Raw genomic sequence first — 19,339 nt, 5'->3', positions numbered from 1 at the left:
TGCCAGGATCGCCTCTAGAGCCCTTTTTAAATATTGGTGTCACGTTGGCTACCTTCCAGTCATTAGGTACGGCAGCCAATTTAAAGGATAGGTTACAAACTACAGATAATAGCTCAGCAATTTCCCATTTGAGTTCTTTCAGAACCCTTGGATGAATGCCATCCGGTCCCGGAGATTTGTTAACATCAAGTTTTTCTATTTGTTCCAAAACCTCCTCTAATGACACTTCAATCCGGGACAGTTCCTCAGATTCACCACCCACAAAGGATGGTGCAGATTCGGGAATCTCCCCAACGTCCTCAGCCGTGAAGACTGAAGCAAAGAAATCATTTAGTTTCTCTGCAATGGCTTTATCGTCCTTGATTGCTCCTTTTATAGCTTGATCATCTAGGGGACCCACAGGTTTTTTAGCAGGTTCCATTACCATATGCTGAAGGTGAGGCCAAGTTAAAGATATAACTCACACATTACCCTTCCAAGAGCATATGCTTGTCCCAAATTTCAATGTTCTGTATTCTGGAGTTTTGTCATTTAAATTAAATGGAAACAAATCAATCTGTTTATTACAGAAAAGTGATCTTTTCTAAATGATCATATGTTTCAAAATTAGCACTATTGTGCACCGAGCTTGATGAAAGTATTGGCAAACCAGGCAGATGCCTATGGTCAACTTTTACAGAGGAGCATCTTCTTTTTTATACCAATGCAGAGTTGAGCAAAAACGGAAAGAACTTCACTCCTTAGAATAGTGTCTCTCAAAGTATGGTCCAGGTCTGTCTTGAAGGTGGGGTGCAGGCTCGGGGCTTACTCCCCCTCTCCCACAGCGGGGAGCCTGCACTAGTGTTCCAGTCTCGTGTCTCTCTCCATGAGGTTGGAGTGCCAGCATGAGCTTTCTACTGTGGGAGAGGAGGGTAGCGAGCCTTGGGGGGCAGGATCCAGCTTGCAGGGGAAGGAAGTGGCTCTGCACGCTGCCACTCCTGCTCCTCCCCAACTGTGGGAATGGCACCGCAGGAAACTGCTCATCTGGAGGCTTTCCCTGCTGCTCCCATTGGCTGGAATCACAGGCAACGGTAGCAGCAGGGATCAGTGCTGGGTGTGGCAGGAAGCACTGAGCCAGGAAAGGGCTCCTATCCCACTTGCCCTGCTCTTGTACCCTCCCTCCCAGATCCCACTATTTCAGCCCACTCCTTCACCCAACCTCCCAGTCAGACCCCCTACCCTCAGCTCACTCCAGCACCCAACCTCCTGGCAACACCCCAATCCCCAACCCACTCCTACAGCAGGGATGTGAATGGTTAACTAGTTAACTGGTAGGGGCTAGAGCAGTCCCCCACCCACTGTGGGCAAGGGGCCAATCCTGCCCTGTGGAACCCATCACAGGCAGGGGCTGCTCTGGCTGAAGCAGGCCTGGCCTGCCCCCACGATGCAGACAGGGGCTGCTCTAGCTGCCTGGAGCAGCCTTGTCTGTGGTGGGGAGCCCTCTCACCCACCTCCCTTTAACTGATTAACCAGTTAAACAATTAAACAAGGTTTTATATCCCTATCCCGCACTCAACCTCCCGACTAGATCCCCACCCCCAGCCCACTCCTGTACCTTACCTTCTGACCAGACCCAACCTCCTACCCCATCTTGCATCCATTTTGTCATCATGGGTAGTTGGTTGGTGGTCTGTGGAAAGATCTGCATTGAGTGGGGTGGGCTGTGAGCTAAAAAGTTTGAGAGCCACTGTCTTAGAGGGCAGGCCAGGCTATAGCAAAGCCCACAGCACTGTGTGATTTTTTAAAAAAAGTGATTACATTAGTATTTGTTCTGGAAACTCTTTTGGGTGCATACGGAGTATTCATAATGAAAAATGACAAATGATCAATATACTTAATTCTTTCACCCAATTATTGGAGCATCCTAATTTTTCCCAAATCAAGGAGAAACTGAAACTCACTCCTTCTCTGATGCCTGAAACTACTGGGGCTCTTTAGTCTTTGAGTATCTAGAATTTATTTGCATCACAGAGATATTCTAACACTTGAGTTAAGAGTAAAACCTTAACAGAGTGAACCTTAACAGAACTTACTAGCCTGACAAAAAGAAACCTAGGAACAGTGGAGGGTCTGATAAAAGCTGAGGGAGAAAGAACAAGTGGGGCAGAGAGATGACAAGAGTGTCTCACAACATTTAAAAGCCTGGATTTTGTTTTACGCTAACCACACCATGAGATGTGGCACCCTGCTGAGGGGAATGCAGGATCTCAGTTGTAGCTTCCTCTTCCTTCTCTGAATCCATTTAGAGCCACTCCTTGAAAAGGCTTGTTATTAAAGACAGGCTACTGCAGCTACCAATTATTTTAAAAGGAACACCTAGCAGTGGGCAATCAAAGGAATTGAGTCATTCTGAGTAACTGAATTACGTAACAGAAGATAAATACTTTGGTTAGTATCACTATCCACTCCAGAAAGGCAAAATGGCAGACAGGCTTCTGAAACGCTTGCAGTGCTGCTTTGTTTATTGATGTAGTAACACTCTGAAGTTCAATATTTTATCCATGTTTAAAGCACCCATCAGACAAGCCTCACCTAGGGACAGAGATTGCTACTTTTACCAACACAAATCATCCGACTAGAGTCAATGGGACTACTCAAGTGAACAAAAGATCCAAGACTGAAGGCCAGATTTTAAAGGTATTTAGGCACCTAAGTATCTTTTAAAATCTGGCCAGAGTCCCTGGAGATCCAGTAATACCATATTCACATGATGAGTTGAAAAAAAAAGTCCCATTGCAGCTTGTCATAGCTCTGGTAAAGTTCCTTGTGTTGGACACTCACAACACTGCTTTGCTTGGCTTCCATTGTGCTGAACTCATGGGTTTTAGGCTTCCTGAAACTAAACACTGCCTCTGGATTTTTGGGCACATATCCTCTGTTGAGCACCCTTTCTGAGAAGGAAAAAGGACAGCAGAGAAGGTACACTAGCACCACTTCCATAACTGTAGTTTGGTAATGACACACAGGCTGCGTCTAGACTGGCATGATTTTGCGGAAATACTTTTAACGGAAAAGTTTTTCTGTTAAAAGTATTTCCGCAAAACAGCGTCTAGATTGGCATGGATGCTTTTGCGCAAAAAGTGCTTTTGTGCAAAAGCATCCGTGCCAATCTAGACGCACTTTTGTGCAAGAAAGCTCTGATGGCCATTTTTAGCCATCGGGTTTTCTTGCGCAAAAAATTAAGGTGCCTGTCTACACTGGCCCTCTTGTGCAAGTATTCTTGCACAAGAGGGCTTATCCCTGAGCAGGAGCATCAAAGTATTTGTGCAAGAAGCACTGAATTCTTACATTAGAACGTCAGTGTTCTTGCACAAATTCAAGCGGCCAGTGTAGACAGCTGGCAAGTTTTTGCGCAAAAGCGGCTGCTTTTGTGCAAAATCTTGCCAGTCTAGATGCACCCACAGAGTTTATAACCTTAAACTGGAATTAATAAATTGTACAGAGATTACCCCAAATCTTCACACAGCTACACTATTTCTAAGGGTCCAATTATATTTGTCATTTTCTTAAGTGTATTCTCACTGAAGTCACATAAATAAGGCTAGTGGAATAGGCCTCAAAGCTGGGTATAATAAAATTCAAATAAAGTATTTTTTCCCAAAAAGCAACCTTTTAGGGGTTCATAAAAACACTACACGAATGTTAACCAAATATTGGGAGAATGCACATACGGATTTACAGGCATAAAAATACATATTTTATTTGAACTTATTTACTCCATGCGTCATCTTTATATACTTTTCTTATATACTGGTTTCTAAAGTTTGGTGGTGTCTATATCTGAGGTTTCAATACATTAAGAAAGTCACTACTCCAGCATAAGAAGTGGGTTATTTCAAGAGTTTATTTCCTTTATTATGTTTCAAGACTATTTACTGAGATAAGGTCTTAGAATTATTTTCGAACAATGAATAAGTTATTCTGGAGTTGAATCTATAAAAGTTAATGTACAGCACATCTTAAAATTACAGGAAAAATACTGGTTGATTTTGAGTATTTTATATCTTTTTATAATAAGCAAACATCTTACTGGACAAAGTCAATTGTTACACGCAAAAAAAAGTGCACATTTAAAACTAATTATATTAACATTATCTTTTAAATGGAAAAGATCTGTGTTTTCATAAACTGAAAGGATATTACCTACACTGGCAGTAAAACAGCTTGCAGTCTATACTACAGTACCTATGATATACTTCGAAATCAGTCTAATTTTTGTTTTTATTTTAAATTCAATAGTAGGTACATAAACAAGGTGTTACTGTCAACATGATTATGGCATATACTTACAAAAATGTATAGCACATATGTTTTTCATAATTGTCAATCTTAGTTGGCAAAATTGAGCTAGGTGAAATGAATCTAAAACAGGCCTACATGAACAGCCAGAAAAAAAAAAAAAAACCCACCAGTATTCTACTCGAATTAATTCATACCAAGTAATGTTCCTAAACCTCAAAAGAGGAACACCATGAAACCTTATTCCAAGGATGTATGTACAAAACAGGCAGCACTATACCAATGCTTGAGTGAGAACTCCTTTCTCCAGCGTTTCCTGGACTTTGACAGCAATCCAGAATTCTACAGTAACAGTATATAAGCATAGCTCCCTTATAGTATTGGCTGGATTTTCTGGAACGGTATATATGAGTGTTCATAAATTACATATTCACAGTTTGGAAAGAAATGGAAGTCCTTCACACATCTCAGCTTTTAATTTTAGCCAGTCATTAAATCTCTGCAAAAGTGTTTTTTCTTGTGTTAGGATTTTAGCAGCTTTTTTAATTTTTTCTTCATTTCGTTCTAAATACCGTATTCCATCTGTACGCAACTGATTGAGTTTTTCTTTACGATTTTCATCCAGAGGTATGTCTTCATTCATCAGAGGATTAAATCTGAAATAGGTGTCTGGAGGTAATAGGCCATCCAACATAGTATGGACTTCTGGTTTAAAACAAATATAGAAAAATGTTAAATCATAATGACATTTTTGACAAATCAAGAGTATCAGTCCTACAAATACTGATTGTTTTTGCAGGCTAATTAATTTTACTGCAGCTCCCATCCCTGCATGTATATATTACACCCTCATTATCACTGCATAACGTACTAAATGTGAAACAAAAGGGCATGCTCTGTAGTAGGACAGTTAAAATATGCTTCAGAAATGCAAGAGCTTCTGAATTTATGCACAACTGCTTCTAATCCTACAGAAAACAATTTTGTCATTAGAATGAACTGAACAATCTGATGGAACTAACAAAACATTTAACCGGTTAACTGATTAAACAGGATTTTATATCCCTATTTTGAAATACCACAGAAAATGTAAATGTCTATAGATAGTCTGAGTGAATGCTATTTCACACCATGAGACTATCAGAAGTCCTCTCTCTTCAGACTAGGATGAAAGATCTCTATCTATTTTCACCATAAAAATTCACCTTCCTCTATAGCCCACCTTGATTCGATACGACATCTAAACAAAACTAGCAGCAGGGTCTATAATTAAAATGTACATTTCAATATTTTGCAGGTAAGTGGATCCAAAAAGTGGTAGTATATTACGGTTCAACACCTCTCATACCTCTCTCTCATTCCAGTTCCCCAAGAATTGCCATACTAAAGAGGTATGATAGGGCAGATGATGAAATTCTGGTACAAGTTTATCACAAACCTTTCAAGTATTGCAATCAAAGGGGCATAAATTAGTTTCAAAGCTTTTGCAGTTGGTGACTAATTTAAATTCGGATATAATATTTGTCAAGCACTTTTTGTTTTTGAAGTTTTTGTACGTTTGAATTAAAAAAGTTAATAATCAATTATTTAAATCTGATTACACTGGACGGATATGCAAAATGCTTCAATTTCTCCCTTTCCTCTTCACTACCCTCACGTCCTTTGGAATTTTCCTTCTCTCATTTCTCTCCCTCTTTTAGATTCTTTCCCAGTTTATCATCTCCTTACTTAAACCCTAGTTACTTGTTCCCCAAACATTGATGAAGCAGGGATTTAAATCTCTCCCGCTTCATTAGCATAAAAATGGCTGCCGCTTTTTTTCGGCACAGAGCTTTGCTGGAAAAAAGCGTCAGTATAGACACGGCTCTTGCGGAAAATAAAGCCTTTTCCGAAAGATCCCTTATCCCTTATTTTAAGAGGGATAAGGGATCTTTTGGAAAACGCTTTATTTTCCGCAAGATCCGCGTCTAGACTGGCACTTTTTTCTGGCAAAGCTCCGTGCCGAAAAAAAAGCGGCAGCCATTTTTATGCAAATGAAGTGGAGGAGATTTAAATCCCTGCTTCATTAGCAATTGCGATACGTCTAATTTGCATCCCTTTTACGAAAAAGGGATGCAATATAGACATAGCCTAATTGTATAACTCTACTTTACTACCATAGTAGGGTGAATGGCTGCCACAAACACCAAGGAAAGACACATTCACTGACAGACAGAACTTCGTCTTTTGAGAGAAGGATTTTTTTTAAATGTTACAAGCTTCAGATAGGGTTACCAGGTGGCTTAAAAAAAAAATACCGGACACACCTGATATCAGATGGGGGAGGAGGGGACACCGGCCGGGAGGGGAGCAGGGCTGGCTGGGAGGAGATTGGGGGGAGCAGGGCTGGCGGTAGGGGCGGAGGAGGGAAGAGGTGCTAGAGGAGAGAATCAACTGGTGGGGAGCGTGACTGAACTAGGCTCACGCAGATCCCGGGGCACTGCCCGTCCTGGCGAAGCATGAGCAAGTCCGGCCCCGGGGATTCCCTCCCCCACCTCGTGTAGTTGCGTATTGCCTGTCTGGTAGACATGTTCACGCAGCATGAGCATGTCTACCAGCCAGGCAGTATGCAACTATGTACTGATACTCCCAATAATAATAAAACTTACCTAATCAGAAAATACTGGACATTTAATGCGTCCGGTATTTTCTTATTTTTTTTCCCGGACAGAACCCTCAAATACCAGACTGTCCGTTTCAAAACCGGACACCTGGCAACCCTAGCTTCAGAACAGAAATCAATGTTCTGGATTAACCGTTTTAATATTTCTCTGAAAAGCTGGAACTATATAATAAAAAGTGTTCCCTATTTCCTCCTGAAATGGATTTCCAGGCTTGCACTTCTTCTGAAGGCCAAGTTAAAAACAAACAAAAACAAACAACAAAACAGAACAAACGCTGCTTGATGACTATCATTCTAAGTCTCACTCTTATGTTGATTTTTAAGGGTTGTAACCTTTTCCTGATGGTCAGCATTATGGTTAAACTTTTCAGTGATGTATTAATCAACTAAAGACAGCTTAATAATCACTGACTTAAGGTGCAGACTCATGGAAATAAATTTAAATGCACATTTCACTAGCTCTATTATTACCCCACTACACTCATAAAAACAACTAACAATAAAAATCCAATATCAGGGGTAACAGAGAAGGGAAAAAAAGATAAATTTAAAATAGCAAGACCATTGGAAATATTTATAATGTACAGTGAAAACAGGTTGTTGATAAATTATTCTTTAAATCTCTATTTTCCTGCTTTTGTCTACATTGACTTTTCATCTAAACTAAACCTGAAATCCACCTTCATATGAGAGGCAAAGAGATTAACAACATAATCCCAATTTGAAAAAAAAGTTATGAAATGTTCCCTGGACTAAAAGTGCTCCAAATTCATTTAAATTTTCTTTATAGTATATATTTTGATTTACTATATTTCTAATGAAATAAGTAACAGTCTGAAAGCCATAGTTAAAAACAGAGACAAGACAAATCAGTAGACACTGACCTTCTGTATCAGTAGCGCTGCTGATAACATTTGTAAGTTTGGTTTTCAAACTTGTGTGTGTGATGCTGTTCTTCCTCTCGCTTTCATATCGACCAGTGCCCAACGATATTACACACTGCAGTGGAACATTTGGCCAAAGGCATTTGCACTCATGGACCGCTAACGCAGTGGGATTATTCAGAAGCAGACCTCCATCCTGCAAATTAAATCAAGCTGCTTACATTTTCATTATAATTTAACACTGCACAGTTGAAACATAACAAATTAATTAAATAGAACAAATGGTAACTTTAAAAGTGTTGTGATTGATCTGTTCTTTAGTCTCCAGGAGGGACATGTGGCTTGCCCTTGTGCCCAGAATAGGCCAGGTGAGACAGGATTGGTTTGTATCTCTGTAAGGACCATGTGGCTGGGTCCCTGTGTCTGTGATCGGCCCATGTTTGAAGTCTTTGTGTGATTAAACCCTCCCTCCTATTGAGGGAGTAGAGTAAAGCAGTGAACCTTAGAACAGAAGTCAGATGTTAAACTCCTAAATAAGACATACAAGAATGGCAAACAGCAATTTTGAAGAGGATGTAAGAGGCTCTCTAGGTACAGTTCTAAGGTTCATAATGTGATGGCAATGAAGTACAAGTTGGACCTCCCTGGTCCAGCACCCTCTGGACCGGACTGGTCCCGGATGAAGGATTTTGCCGGACCAGCAGTGGTCATTTCTGGACCCCCTGCCACCAGCCCTCTCCAGCCTTGGCCCAACCACTGCCCTGCCATCTGGCTTCTGCCTCTTGCTGGCCCCACTGCCTTGTCAGTCCCCGCTACCCTACTGGGCAGCCTCACCACCTCTGCGTACTGGGCTCCTGCTGTCATGCCTAGCTCCTATTGCCATGCTGGGCAGCCCTGCTGCATCTGTTTGCCAGGCTCCCATTGCTGCACCTGGTAGCACTGCTACCTGTGCGCACACTGGGCTCCCGCAGTCCTGACAGGAAGCCCTGCTACCCTGCCAGCTTTCAGGGCTCCTAGGCGCTAGCCCTCCACTGGTACTCTCTGGTCCTGGAACATCTCAGACTCATAGACTTTAAGGTCAGAACGGATCATTATTATCATCTAGTCTGACTCCCTGTACAATGCAGGCCACAGAATCTCACCAACTCACTCCTGGAATAATCCTCTCACCTATATCTCAGATATTCAAGTCCTCAAATGATGGTTTGAAGACCCCAAGATGCAGAGAATCCTCCAGCAAGTGATCCATGCCCCATGCTACAGAGGAAGGTGAAAAACCTCCAGGGCCTCAGCCAATCTACCTTGGAGGAAAATTCCTTCCCGACGATCAGCTGAACCCTGAGCACGTGGACAAGACTCACCAGCCAGGAAAAAGTTCTCTATAGTAACTCCTATCGTCCCACCATTGGCCTATTTACCAACAATAGTGAAAGGTCAATTAGTTGCCAAGATCATGTTATTCCATCAAACCATCCCCTTCATAAACCCACTTAGCTTAATCTTGAGGCCAGATAGGTCTTTTGCCCCCACTACTTCTCTTGGAAGGCTGTTCCAGAACTTCATTCCTCTAGTGGTTAGAAACCTTTGTCTAATTTCAAGTCTAAACTTCCTGATAGCCAGTTTATATCCATTTGTTCTTGTGTCCACATTGATATTGAGCTTAAATAATTCCTCTCCCTCCCTGGTATTTATCCCTCTAATATATTTAAAGAGTGCAATCATGTCCCCCCTCAGCCTTCTTTTGGTTAAAGTAAACAAGCCAAGCTCCTTGAGTCTCCTTTCATAAGACAGGTTTTCCATTCCTCGAATCATCCTAGTGGCCCTTCTTTGTACCTGTTCCAGTTTGAATTCATCCTTCTTAAACATGGGAGACCAGAACTGCACACAGTATTCCAAATGAGGTCTTACCAATGCCTTGTATAACGGCACTAACACCTCCTTCTCTCTACTGGAAATACCTCGCCTAATGCGAACATCTGTTGGCCAATCAGGGAGTCCCAGTTCAGAGAATTTCAGTAGTGACTTGCAATGACTATGCCCCAGTTGCTTTCCTGCATGAAGCCAAAAGGGATTTCCTCTTTGTGAAGAAACTGGAGATACTGTGAAATTCACAAACATTGCACATTGATCTATTATCTGATGTTTATTGTATGAATATAGTGGTGTAGCGTAATAGGGGCCTGCAACAAAAACAAGCAGGAAAGGACAGAATTGCTCAAGTTAAACCACTTCTCAGCAAGCATTAGAGCATGGGTTCCCAAACTTAGGGGTGTGAAGAAATTCCAGGGGGTGTGTGCCCCCCCAATCAAGTTTGGCTGCTCTGATCAGTTCCTTTTTTTTTTGGCTCAACAAGTTTTGCTGCTATTTTGGGGGGGGGGAGGCATCATGAAGGTTTTTCAAAAATCAAAAAGTGGGCGTGATGCCAAAAAGTTTGGGAACCACTGCATTAGAGGGTTGTTAAGATACCATGCCAGAAAACAACTGAAGAGCACAAAAGATCAAGCAGACTACAATTTAAAAAGGAGACTATCTCTGGAAAATGGGGGAGTTGTCTGTGGAAACCAGGTTGAGAAAGAGGCATCTACTATGTTGTCTGAAGAAGCTGGGCCTGCTAGATTACTTTACAGGGATGGTAAGCCTTTAAGATTTCAAAATCTCTTTCTCTAAATGTTTTTCCTACTGTCAAGTTTTAATAAGGTTATTGACTGTGACAGATTGGTCATAGACTATTAGTCATAGACTCCCTAAAGAAAGAACTGCAGGTGCTAAATACAGTCATACCTGCTTAATAGAGGCCTTAATAGAAGATAAGCAAGGTGGATACACAAGGTACCATAGCTCAGGTCCCAATGTAAGAGTGAGAGAAAAAAAATGGTTATTCACCTTTGTAACTACTGTTCTTCAATATATGTTGCTTGTATCTATTCCAACTGAGGTGTGCGTGCACCACATGAATGACTGACGGAAAGTTTTTACCTGAACTGCTACACATTGGATCAGCTGTGAAGCCCTCAGCACCTCAAGTAGTGCTGAAGTATCACAGTATATATGACCCTGCTAACTCAATTGCACCTCAGTTCCCTCTTGCTAGCTACTCCAGCAGTGAGAAAGAGGGTGGGTATAGAATAGATATGAGCAACACATCTCGAAGAACAATTACAAAGGTGAGTAACCATTTTTTCTTCTTGAGTGTTTGCTCATATGTATTCCAATTGAGATGATTCACAAGCCTTATCCAGATAGGTCAGAGTCAATGTGTAGCTGACTTTGAGTACTGCAGCCCCAAAAGCCACATCATGTCTGGATTGCTGTACAATAGTGTAGTGCGATGTAATGGTATGGACCGAAGACCATTTCGCAGTTCTGCAGATTTCCTAGAGAGGAATATGAGCCAGAAAGACAGACAAGGAGGCCTGTACCTATGTGGAGTGCGCTGTGGGAGGCAGCGCAGAGACCTTAGCAAAGTCACTTGCACTCCCAACCCTATCATCAGCCACTGGACCTCCCCCACACCACCCCTATACTCACTCACTGTTGGTGAGTGGGCAGCTGGCAAATAAGGATCCAGTCAGTAGCAGGATCCACCAGTACTAATGGGAGGGGCAAGAGAGAGAGAGAAAATGTGTGACAATTGGCCCATTTTTAAAAACAAGTAGGGACACCTGCCGAGGGCTTGGAAATGGAACTGTTCCTTTAAAAACGGGACATCTGGTCACCCTATTTAGGGCATGTCTTACACAGTCCTTCAGTTTGCACTGTAGGGGTGTGAACAGCAATGCATAAATAACTGCTGCACTGCAAGCCCAACCGTGGACGCTGCAGGTATGAACTAAATAGTTCCTATTTCACATTAATGTAACATTGCTCAAAGACATTATTATTTTAAGCATGTACTTAAATCCTGCTGATTCTAGTGGGATTTAATCATGTGTTCCAATGATTATCCTGAATTTGGATTCTTTCCTACTTCAGGGCCCACACCACTTTCCAATAAGTGGACATCAAATAATATTAAATAGCAACAAGGTTACTTATGCCAGTTACAGCAAAATCAAAACAATTCTCTGTAATTATTACAACAAACACCATAGGATGTTATAAAGATTTACTACACATTAGAATGCATTTGCTGTTATGGCTTCCAATATTATTCTGTTTATGTCTCTAAACTTCAATCACTGCATTTTAAAGTAAAGAATCTAAATAAAGATCATGATATGTCTCCCAAGTTGTGTTTGTTAAAATTAAGATGAAGGTTAAAAGTTGTGCAGCTTTGGAAGAAGTGAATAAAAGGGAGGAAGTCTGAAGGAAAAGAAAGTGATAACAGTAATAAAAGAGAAAGGGGGAGTTGTATGGAGAACTGCAGAATCAAAATTGGCATTTTCTTTTATTTAAATCAAAAATCAAATTATGTAAAACCAAAGCTGGAAAAATGAATTACAAGGCTATAAATACATTTAATGGTGCTAGAACTATAAGATGTATTAATAGACTATAGTTACAAGGCTATAAATATGTATTATGGTGCTGTAACTACTAGATGCATTTATAGACTGTAGTGCACTGATCTATAATTTATTATAAATAGAGAAAAATATGATGGCTGATGTCTTATGACAATTATATTTTATTCATCCAAAGATGATAACTCCCCTAAGGCTACCAAAGTCCTATCTGTAAAATACTATAATAAAATAAATGTACTATAAAAAATGTCTGAAGCCATCCTAGTCCTCAAAAAGCAGACAAGGTAAACTAGACACCTTTTTTAGGTGCCCAAAAGGGTTGATCTCAAAGTGTTAATATGAATACATACATAACCAATGTAAATTTTGTTGCAACCTCAGTGCTATTTTTCTTAACAGAACTGTTTATTCTATTATGTGTATATTTCAATGAAGTATTAAGTTTCATATTAAAAACATTTAAGAAATTAACCTAAAAATGCAAGGCCTTTTCCAGATAGCCTTCAAATAAAAGCCCTGATATAATTTCATAAATCAAATCAGATTTTTTGCAGAAAATAGTCTGACTGCCTGAAATGTGTTTGTTCTATAAAACAACGTCACATGTAATTTCAAACACTTCAATATTTAAAAAAGGGTACCAAATATTTTCTGAAATCAAAATGTGTTCTACTAACCGTAAAGTGACCTCTAAAAGTTTAGCAATACTAGTGAGTCACTAAACTATTATACACTCAGAAAACTACTATTCCTGGGAAATTCAAATCCCGGGCTTCATTTGCAAGTGCGGTATGCCTACATTACCCCGCTAGTTCGAACTAGCGGGGTAATGTAGACATACCCAAAGTAATTAGCAAGGTAATTGTGACAATCAAAACAGTCCTGCATCCAATGTGGCACAAGACCCATTCCTAATAGCTGTTTATTAGAATATAAATTTAATTATTGTAGATTGTGTGAATATATGACAACTACGAATACATGAGTTATAGAAGTTGGGGTGGGGGACTGGAAGTTGATCATTGAATAGACAGTTAGGAAGGCATAGGAAGTCCTATGGATTTTGAAGCAAGTGTGTATATTGGTAGTGGGGAGAATAATGCAACTCCTCTTTTCTTCCCCTTTTGGGCCAGGGCAGAGGAAACAAAATTGGGGTATGAGGTTTGGTTTCCTCCTTCCTTTTTAAACTAGTTTCCAAACTGCATCCTGTTCCCAATCTGCTACCAATTTAAACAAGGACAAAAACATAATGAAATGCTGTTTCTGATAAAATCAATACTGGTAAAACAGTAAATGTTGACAGTTAACCTCTTCATTTGGCTTCTGAGTTAATATCCTGTTGACATTAGTGACATATATCTATTGTTTCATACCTTCTACAGGCTCATGAAGGCATTACCACCCCAATTTACATTTGATTCACATTCTGAGACTCTTTTTTGTAACCATTAAGGTTATATACTTTAAAACAATGAAGTCTAGCATATATAGCACTGTTATGCAGCACTTACATAATAATCTGTAACGATCTTAAACTATGCATATACATTCTCTATAGGGCACTAGCTATAGGCAATGCAGTTACAATGAAGGATTGTTGAATGTTGTTATACAATAAAAACTAATAAAATTAATTGATCTTTCAGATTCTAAATACTTGTTTCCTCACTTCATATTGGTGAAGATTGGCAAACTGTAAAATGTTTTCATTGAAACAACACAGTTTTAAATAGACAATTCAAAAGTCCTGAGTGCCTGACCTAAAAATTGCATCAAGTGGATCACTTCATGGGATCATGATGAGGTTTTCGTGTTTGAGACTCTACAAGACACTGAAAAATAATTCCCTATTCAATTGTATTCATAAAAACACGGGGATTATCCCAATGTTCCTTACAACATACTAATCCTTGGTTAGCGTTTGTTTCTATTTTTACTGTCAATTTGAGTTGGGTTTGTGCTAGTATTCATTCCATAGCTTTACTAGTTTATTTCTTCTATTTGCTGCGCACGTTCCATATCTGTTACTATTCTGAGATCTTTTTTTCCCATAACTGTAAGCATTCTTAGCTTCTAAAAGTCAGGCATTGGTATACTATATACAACCCAAAATGTAGGTTATTTAGTTTGGCTCTTATTTTTTCATTGCTATGGAATATCTGATAGATCAGCATTTTTTCCTGGCATTGTTTTAGTACCTCTGCATTTTTTTTAATTTTAAAATTCTATGTTAATGAAGCACAAACAAGTAAATAGGATAAATCTGACTAATCCCTGGGTGCACAGATTATATATGTGCCCCCAAAATCTAAAGCTTTGCTCTTGACTTCCTACCTTGATTTTAAAAATAAATTATATCATCTGTCAGTTTGATTTAAACACCCACTTTTCACTCTCTCTGCCTCTCTGAACCCTTTATTAATAATAATCTATTTTAATACAGTAGATACAGTCAGGAGGACTGACAGAATTGCTAGGCTCCTGGGCAAGGTGTGGGGGGGGGGGGGAGGAAGGAAGGAAAGGGGGAAGGCAGAAGGGGCTCTAAGTTCCCGAAAGGGTCTTAGGGGGAAGAGTCAGGTCTGAAGCTAGCCTTTCCCTTGCTAGCCCCTCAGCACTGCCTAGGGCTCCAGTGGCAATTTAAAGGGCCCACAGTAGTGACTGGGAGCCCTGAGCCTTTTTGAATCGTTAGGCCCCAGGGCAGTTGCTCCCCTTGACTCTTCCTCTCCCCTTGTCTGCAGGCCTGGGGATAGTTGTCACCTTTCTCAGCATGTTTATGCAACAAAGAAGAACAATGATGATTCAAGAGTAGCATACTGGCATGTGACATTTTTTCCCCCCAAGATACTGATGTCTGAGCCTTGCTTGAACAGATGGCCCAACAGACGTTGAGGATTGTGGGAAATCAAGTAATGAAATGAGTCTATGAACATTTAGGCAAGCACAGTAAACCATACAGTATAGTGGCCATCACTGGAAAAAGTGTGTGAACTATAGCGTACAAGAGCCTAGTAGCTGTGGTGACAATTTATATTTTCTAACCTACAGATTATTAGTGATGAGATTTTGGAGAACTGGCTTGTTTTTCATCTACATCAGGGGTGGCAAACCCATTCCGGGCAAAGAGCCAAGATAGCAGTGGATCCAGTGCGAAGAGCTGGGCAAAAAAAGGACTGCCCCCAGTTGAGTTTAAACAAAAAACAAAAAACCACACACACACACTACAAAAAGAAGGCTCACTCCTTTAAGAAACCACATTTAAATGCTTTTTGGCCACAGCAGGCTCCCAACACCATCTTCATTTCTGCAGCTTTTATGGCCACGCTGGATGGCTCCCCTGCCCAGGTCAGCACAGGGAGCCGGGAGAAGGGCCGTTTTTGGGGGTATAGGGGTGGCTTTCGAGCAACGCAGAGTTGGGTGCGGTGTTTTGTGAGCTGCGCCCGGGGGGAGGGGGAGAAGAGGGAAGAAGAGGAGCCATATGCAGCTCGTGAGCCTCAAGTTGGCCATGGCTGATCTACATGTATAGACAGTTGCACTTGAACCATGATAAACTTCTGAATGCTCCTACCTGTAACAATGAATCCAAAGCATCAAGAAGTATAGAATGTGTCAGAAGAAACAAGTAGCCTTTAAATATCTCTACCTTGAAGGCCAAACATTCATCCTTCTCTATATAGTTTCAAAATAGTGATTTCCATTTATAACACATTTCATGGAACCACTGTGCATACAATGTATGAATCACTGTGCATACAGGCACTCTACTATCTCAAAGCAACCGTCAATTTTTGGCTTATCTGAAGGTAAGATCAAGAAACAACACAAACCTGTTCTTGCTTTACTAGACTGAAAATGTTTTCATAAAGATTAAATTATATCCAAAACAAAATTATTAATTTAAGGAGCAATTCTCTAAGCTGGTAAGCATTTTGTGCATGGACCTGACCATTCTCAACTTCTGCAGAAGTCCGGAAGTGAGGAGAGGATCAGCACCTTTCAGAAGGTATATTACACACTGAGGGTACGTCTAGACTACATGCCTCTGTCGCCAGAGGCATGTAGATTAGGCTACCAGACATAGGAAAATGAAGTGGCGATTTAAATAATCGCCGCTTCATTTAAATTTACATGGCTGCCGCGCTGAGCCGACCAACAGCTGGTCAGCTGTTGGTCGGCTCAGCGTAACAGTCTGGACGCGTGGGTGTCGACATCAAAGGTATTTGTCGACCACCCAGGTATGCCTCCTGGGATGAGGTATACCGGGGTGGTCGACAAATACCTTTGATGTCGCCACCTGCGCATCCAGACTATCGCGTTGGTACCACGCAGCAGCCATGTAAATTTAAATGAAGCGGCGATTATTTAAATCGCCGCTTCATTTTCCTATGTCTGGTAGCCTAATCTATATGCCTCTGGCGACAGAGGCATGTAGTCTAGACGTACCCTGAGGCATATAACCACAATTTTAAAAAATTATTTATACAGAGTTCTATGTCCACCATGAAAGCATATATAATCAGTTTACAGTTAAAGTGAACATTTGTTTACTTTTTTTTTTAGACGCTGAACTTCAGCATCAGCCTAAATCACATACGTCATAATATAAATGAGATGGTCATTGTCCATAGGGATTGGTATATTAGAATCCATGATGTAAAGGGGAGATTGCAATTTATTTCCATTCTTCAAATGAGTGTCTGGTTAACAAGCGTCCATATAAAGTATGTGCAAATGTCCTGGATTCTATTAGACTACTGGGCAAATGGCTCATTCCCTTTATTCTTTCTGGTTCTTATGTTGTCTTCCCCTGCCCTACATTTTGACAACTCTTCCCTTTGTTTACATTCACTATAGCTACAAGTCCCCCTCTTCATTTAACCAAATATACAAGTCATCCCTGCCTTAGTATTTCTCCATTCTTACCATGCTCTATCCTGTCATGTTGCTGCAGTCAGTGAGATAGAAAATAAATTACACTTAACATAATGTTTGAAGTATCTCTTTAGATGCAAGTCAGCTTTGCTGCCAGAACACTGAACATAAAGTGGTACAGCAGAGAAAGAGTATGTAAATACTGAAAAATATTTTCCAACAGGCAAGCAAGGGATGTTAATTGAACAACAGCAAATCAACTAGTTTCAGAATGGTAAATATACCATTTTTGACTGAGTGAAAAGATTTACCAGAGCCTTTTATAAAAAGTATATTTGTAGATCTACTGCTATTTAGGGTGGCATGAAAATTCAACAACAAACATTACAATGTAAGTTTTCTATCCTATAGTTTTTGTATGTCTGTTCTTGGTTAGGCTGTAATTTCAAGTCTAGGGGTACGTCTATACTGCAGCCTTTGTCAGTTCTTCCTCATTTTTTCTGGAAGAATGACTCTTGAACAAGAGAGGTTTTTTGAGCATAAAGTAGCTGTCTACACAGCTCCTTTTTACGCAAAAGCCTCTTGTGCAAAAACGGCTGCTAATTAATTATGCAAATAAAATGCGGAAATATTCTACTCCGCGCTTCTTTTGCATAAGCTTTTGCGGAAGAAGGCTGCAGTATAGACACAGCCTTAGGGAAAGATCAGAATTTTATTTCTACAGAATTAGAATGCACATTTATAGCTTGATATTGCCAAAGGAATGGATATATGCTGTTATAATTAAAGACCTGATGCAATAAATAGGGTGTAGAAAATCAAATGGATGAGCTCTTAAATGCAGCCATTTGCAAGTTTGCCTTATTTATTCTTTTGGGAGTAGATAGTCAAGTTTTTAAAACATACCCTCAAATTTACAACATACACATACATAACTGTACACACTTTTACACAAAGTTAGATAGAAAACACACATAGTTCAGCATATATGAATCCTGAAAAATGCTGCGTTCCACTGAAGTCCAACACACAAGGACTAATTTTAGGCTCTTCTGGTTGATTTGCACATGTGAAGCTTAAGTATTTGAAGTGGATAATGTTTTCATGCACTCAGGCTCCAATGGCCTGGCCCTGAGGAAGACATTCTTAAATCCATTTCCTCCCTCCTAAAATTCACACCTTTTATCCACATCAAAAACAGATTAGTATTTGTGGAACATTCCTCTCTTCAATTTTTCTGGTGGAGATTTTAGGAGGCTGGGGCTCTTGCAGAGCTTTGCAAAAAAATGTAATACCCCTCCCCACATATTTTCTTATAACTGCAAAATATCTAGGCAATGATTTCTTGTGACCAGCCTGCAAGATACTGACTAATCTGTAGCAGTAAGAACAGATACTTTTGTGGGCACAACCTTTGGATGAAGTTAAAAACCAAACAAAAACAAACCACCGAAACCAGTCCCCTACTTTCTGAAAAAAATAAAAAAACTAAACAGCCAACAACTATTGGTTTCAAAAGTAAAATATTAAGTATTAACATTATTATATGGAAGTCAACTGTGGCAGGAATGGATAAGTATTATAATGGAGGCACAGACTTTCAAATTAAGCAGAAACCAGAAGCAGTGGAACAGAATGGGGTGGGAAGAAAACTAGAGTCCTCATAATTGTAATACTGAAGGGAGGCAGCTGATGGATGTTCCCTGCCCCCCAGATTCTCCACCACCACAGTATCTCAAAGAGGATGACTGGAGAAGCTGCCACAGAACATTGAGGATTGGGCTAACCATTAAGCACAACTCTTTGCCTTCCAACCACCATTAGTCCCACTAAAGCCTAGGGGAGGGACAGAAGAACATGAACCAGTTATTGTGGCAGGGGACGGGCCATCCAAGGAGCGGGGCTTCAGAGCACATTGGCCGATCACTATAGGGCAGTGTTTCCCAATTGGTGCTCCGTGGAACCCCAGGGTTCCGCAAAGCGAAAGTAAGGGTTCCATGAGAACTCAGCACGCCCCTGCCCCCTCTTAAAAAGAGAGAGCCTTTTAGTGGCGGGACTCAGCAGGGGTTTTTTTTCCCTCAACAAATTTTACCCTGGCAACCGTAGGGGTTCCTTGAAATTCTTTCAAGCTGAAAAAGGTTCCTTGGCCAAATAAAATTGGGAAACACTGCTATAGGGCA

The 19,339-nt window shown here is 40.4% G+C and overlaps 1 protein-coding gene across 1 annotated transcript in view; it reads right to left on the bottom strand.

Annotated features, from left to right (window-relative positions):
- Window positions 1-3,712: 3,712 nt before the first annotated feature.
- The window catches only part of PNPLA8 (patatin like domain 8, phospholipase A2), a 60,150-nt gene continuing 44,523 nt past the window's right edge, over window positions 3,713-19,339 (bottom strand). The window contains exons 9-10 of the mRNA XM_006122501.3: window positions 7,825-8,020; window positions 3,713-4,983 (exon numbers count right to left, since the gene is read on the bottom strand). Coding sequence (XP_006122563.3) covers window positions 4,709-4,983; window positions 7,825-8,020 — 471 coding nt within the window. The 3' untranslated portion in view covers window positions 3,713-4,708. The remainder of the gene's footprint in view (window positions 4,984-7,824; window positions 8,021-19,339) is intronic.

The sequence above is a fragment of the Pelodiscus sinensis genome, chromosome 1 (genome assembly GCF_052426305.1).
Source record: "Pelodiscus sinensis isolate ZL-2025 chromosome 1, ASM5242630v1, whole genome shotgun sequence".
Classification (NCBI taxonomy): Eukaryota; Metazoa; Chordata; order Testudines; family Trionychidae; genus Pelodiscus; species Pelodiscus sinensis.
This window is presented reverse-complemented; position numbering and strand designations above follow the sequence as displayed.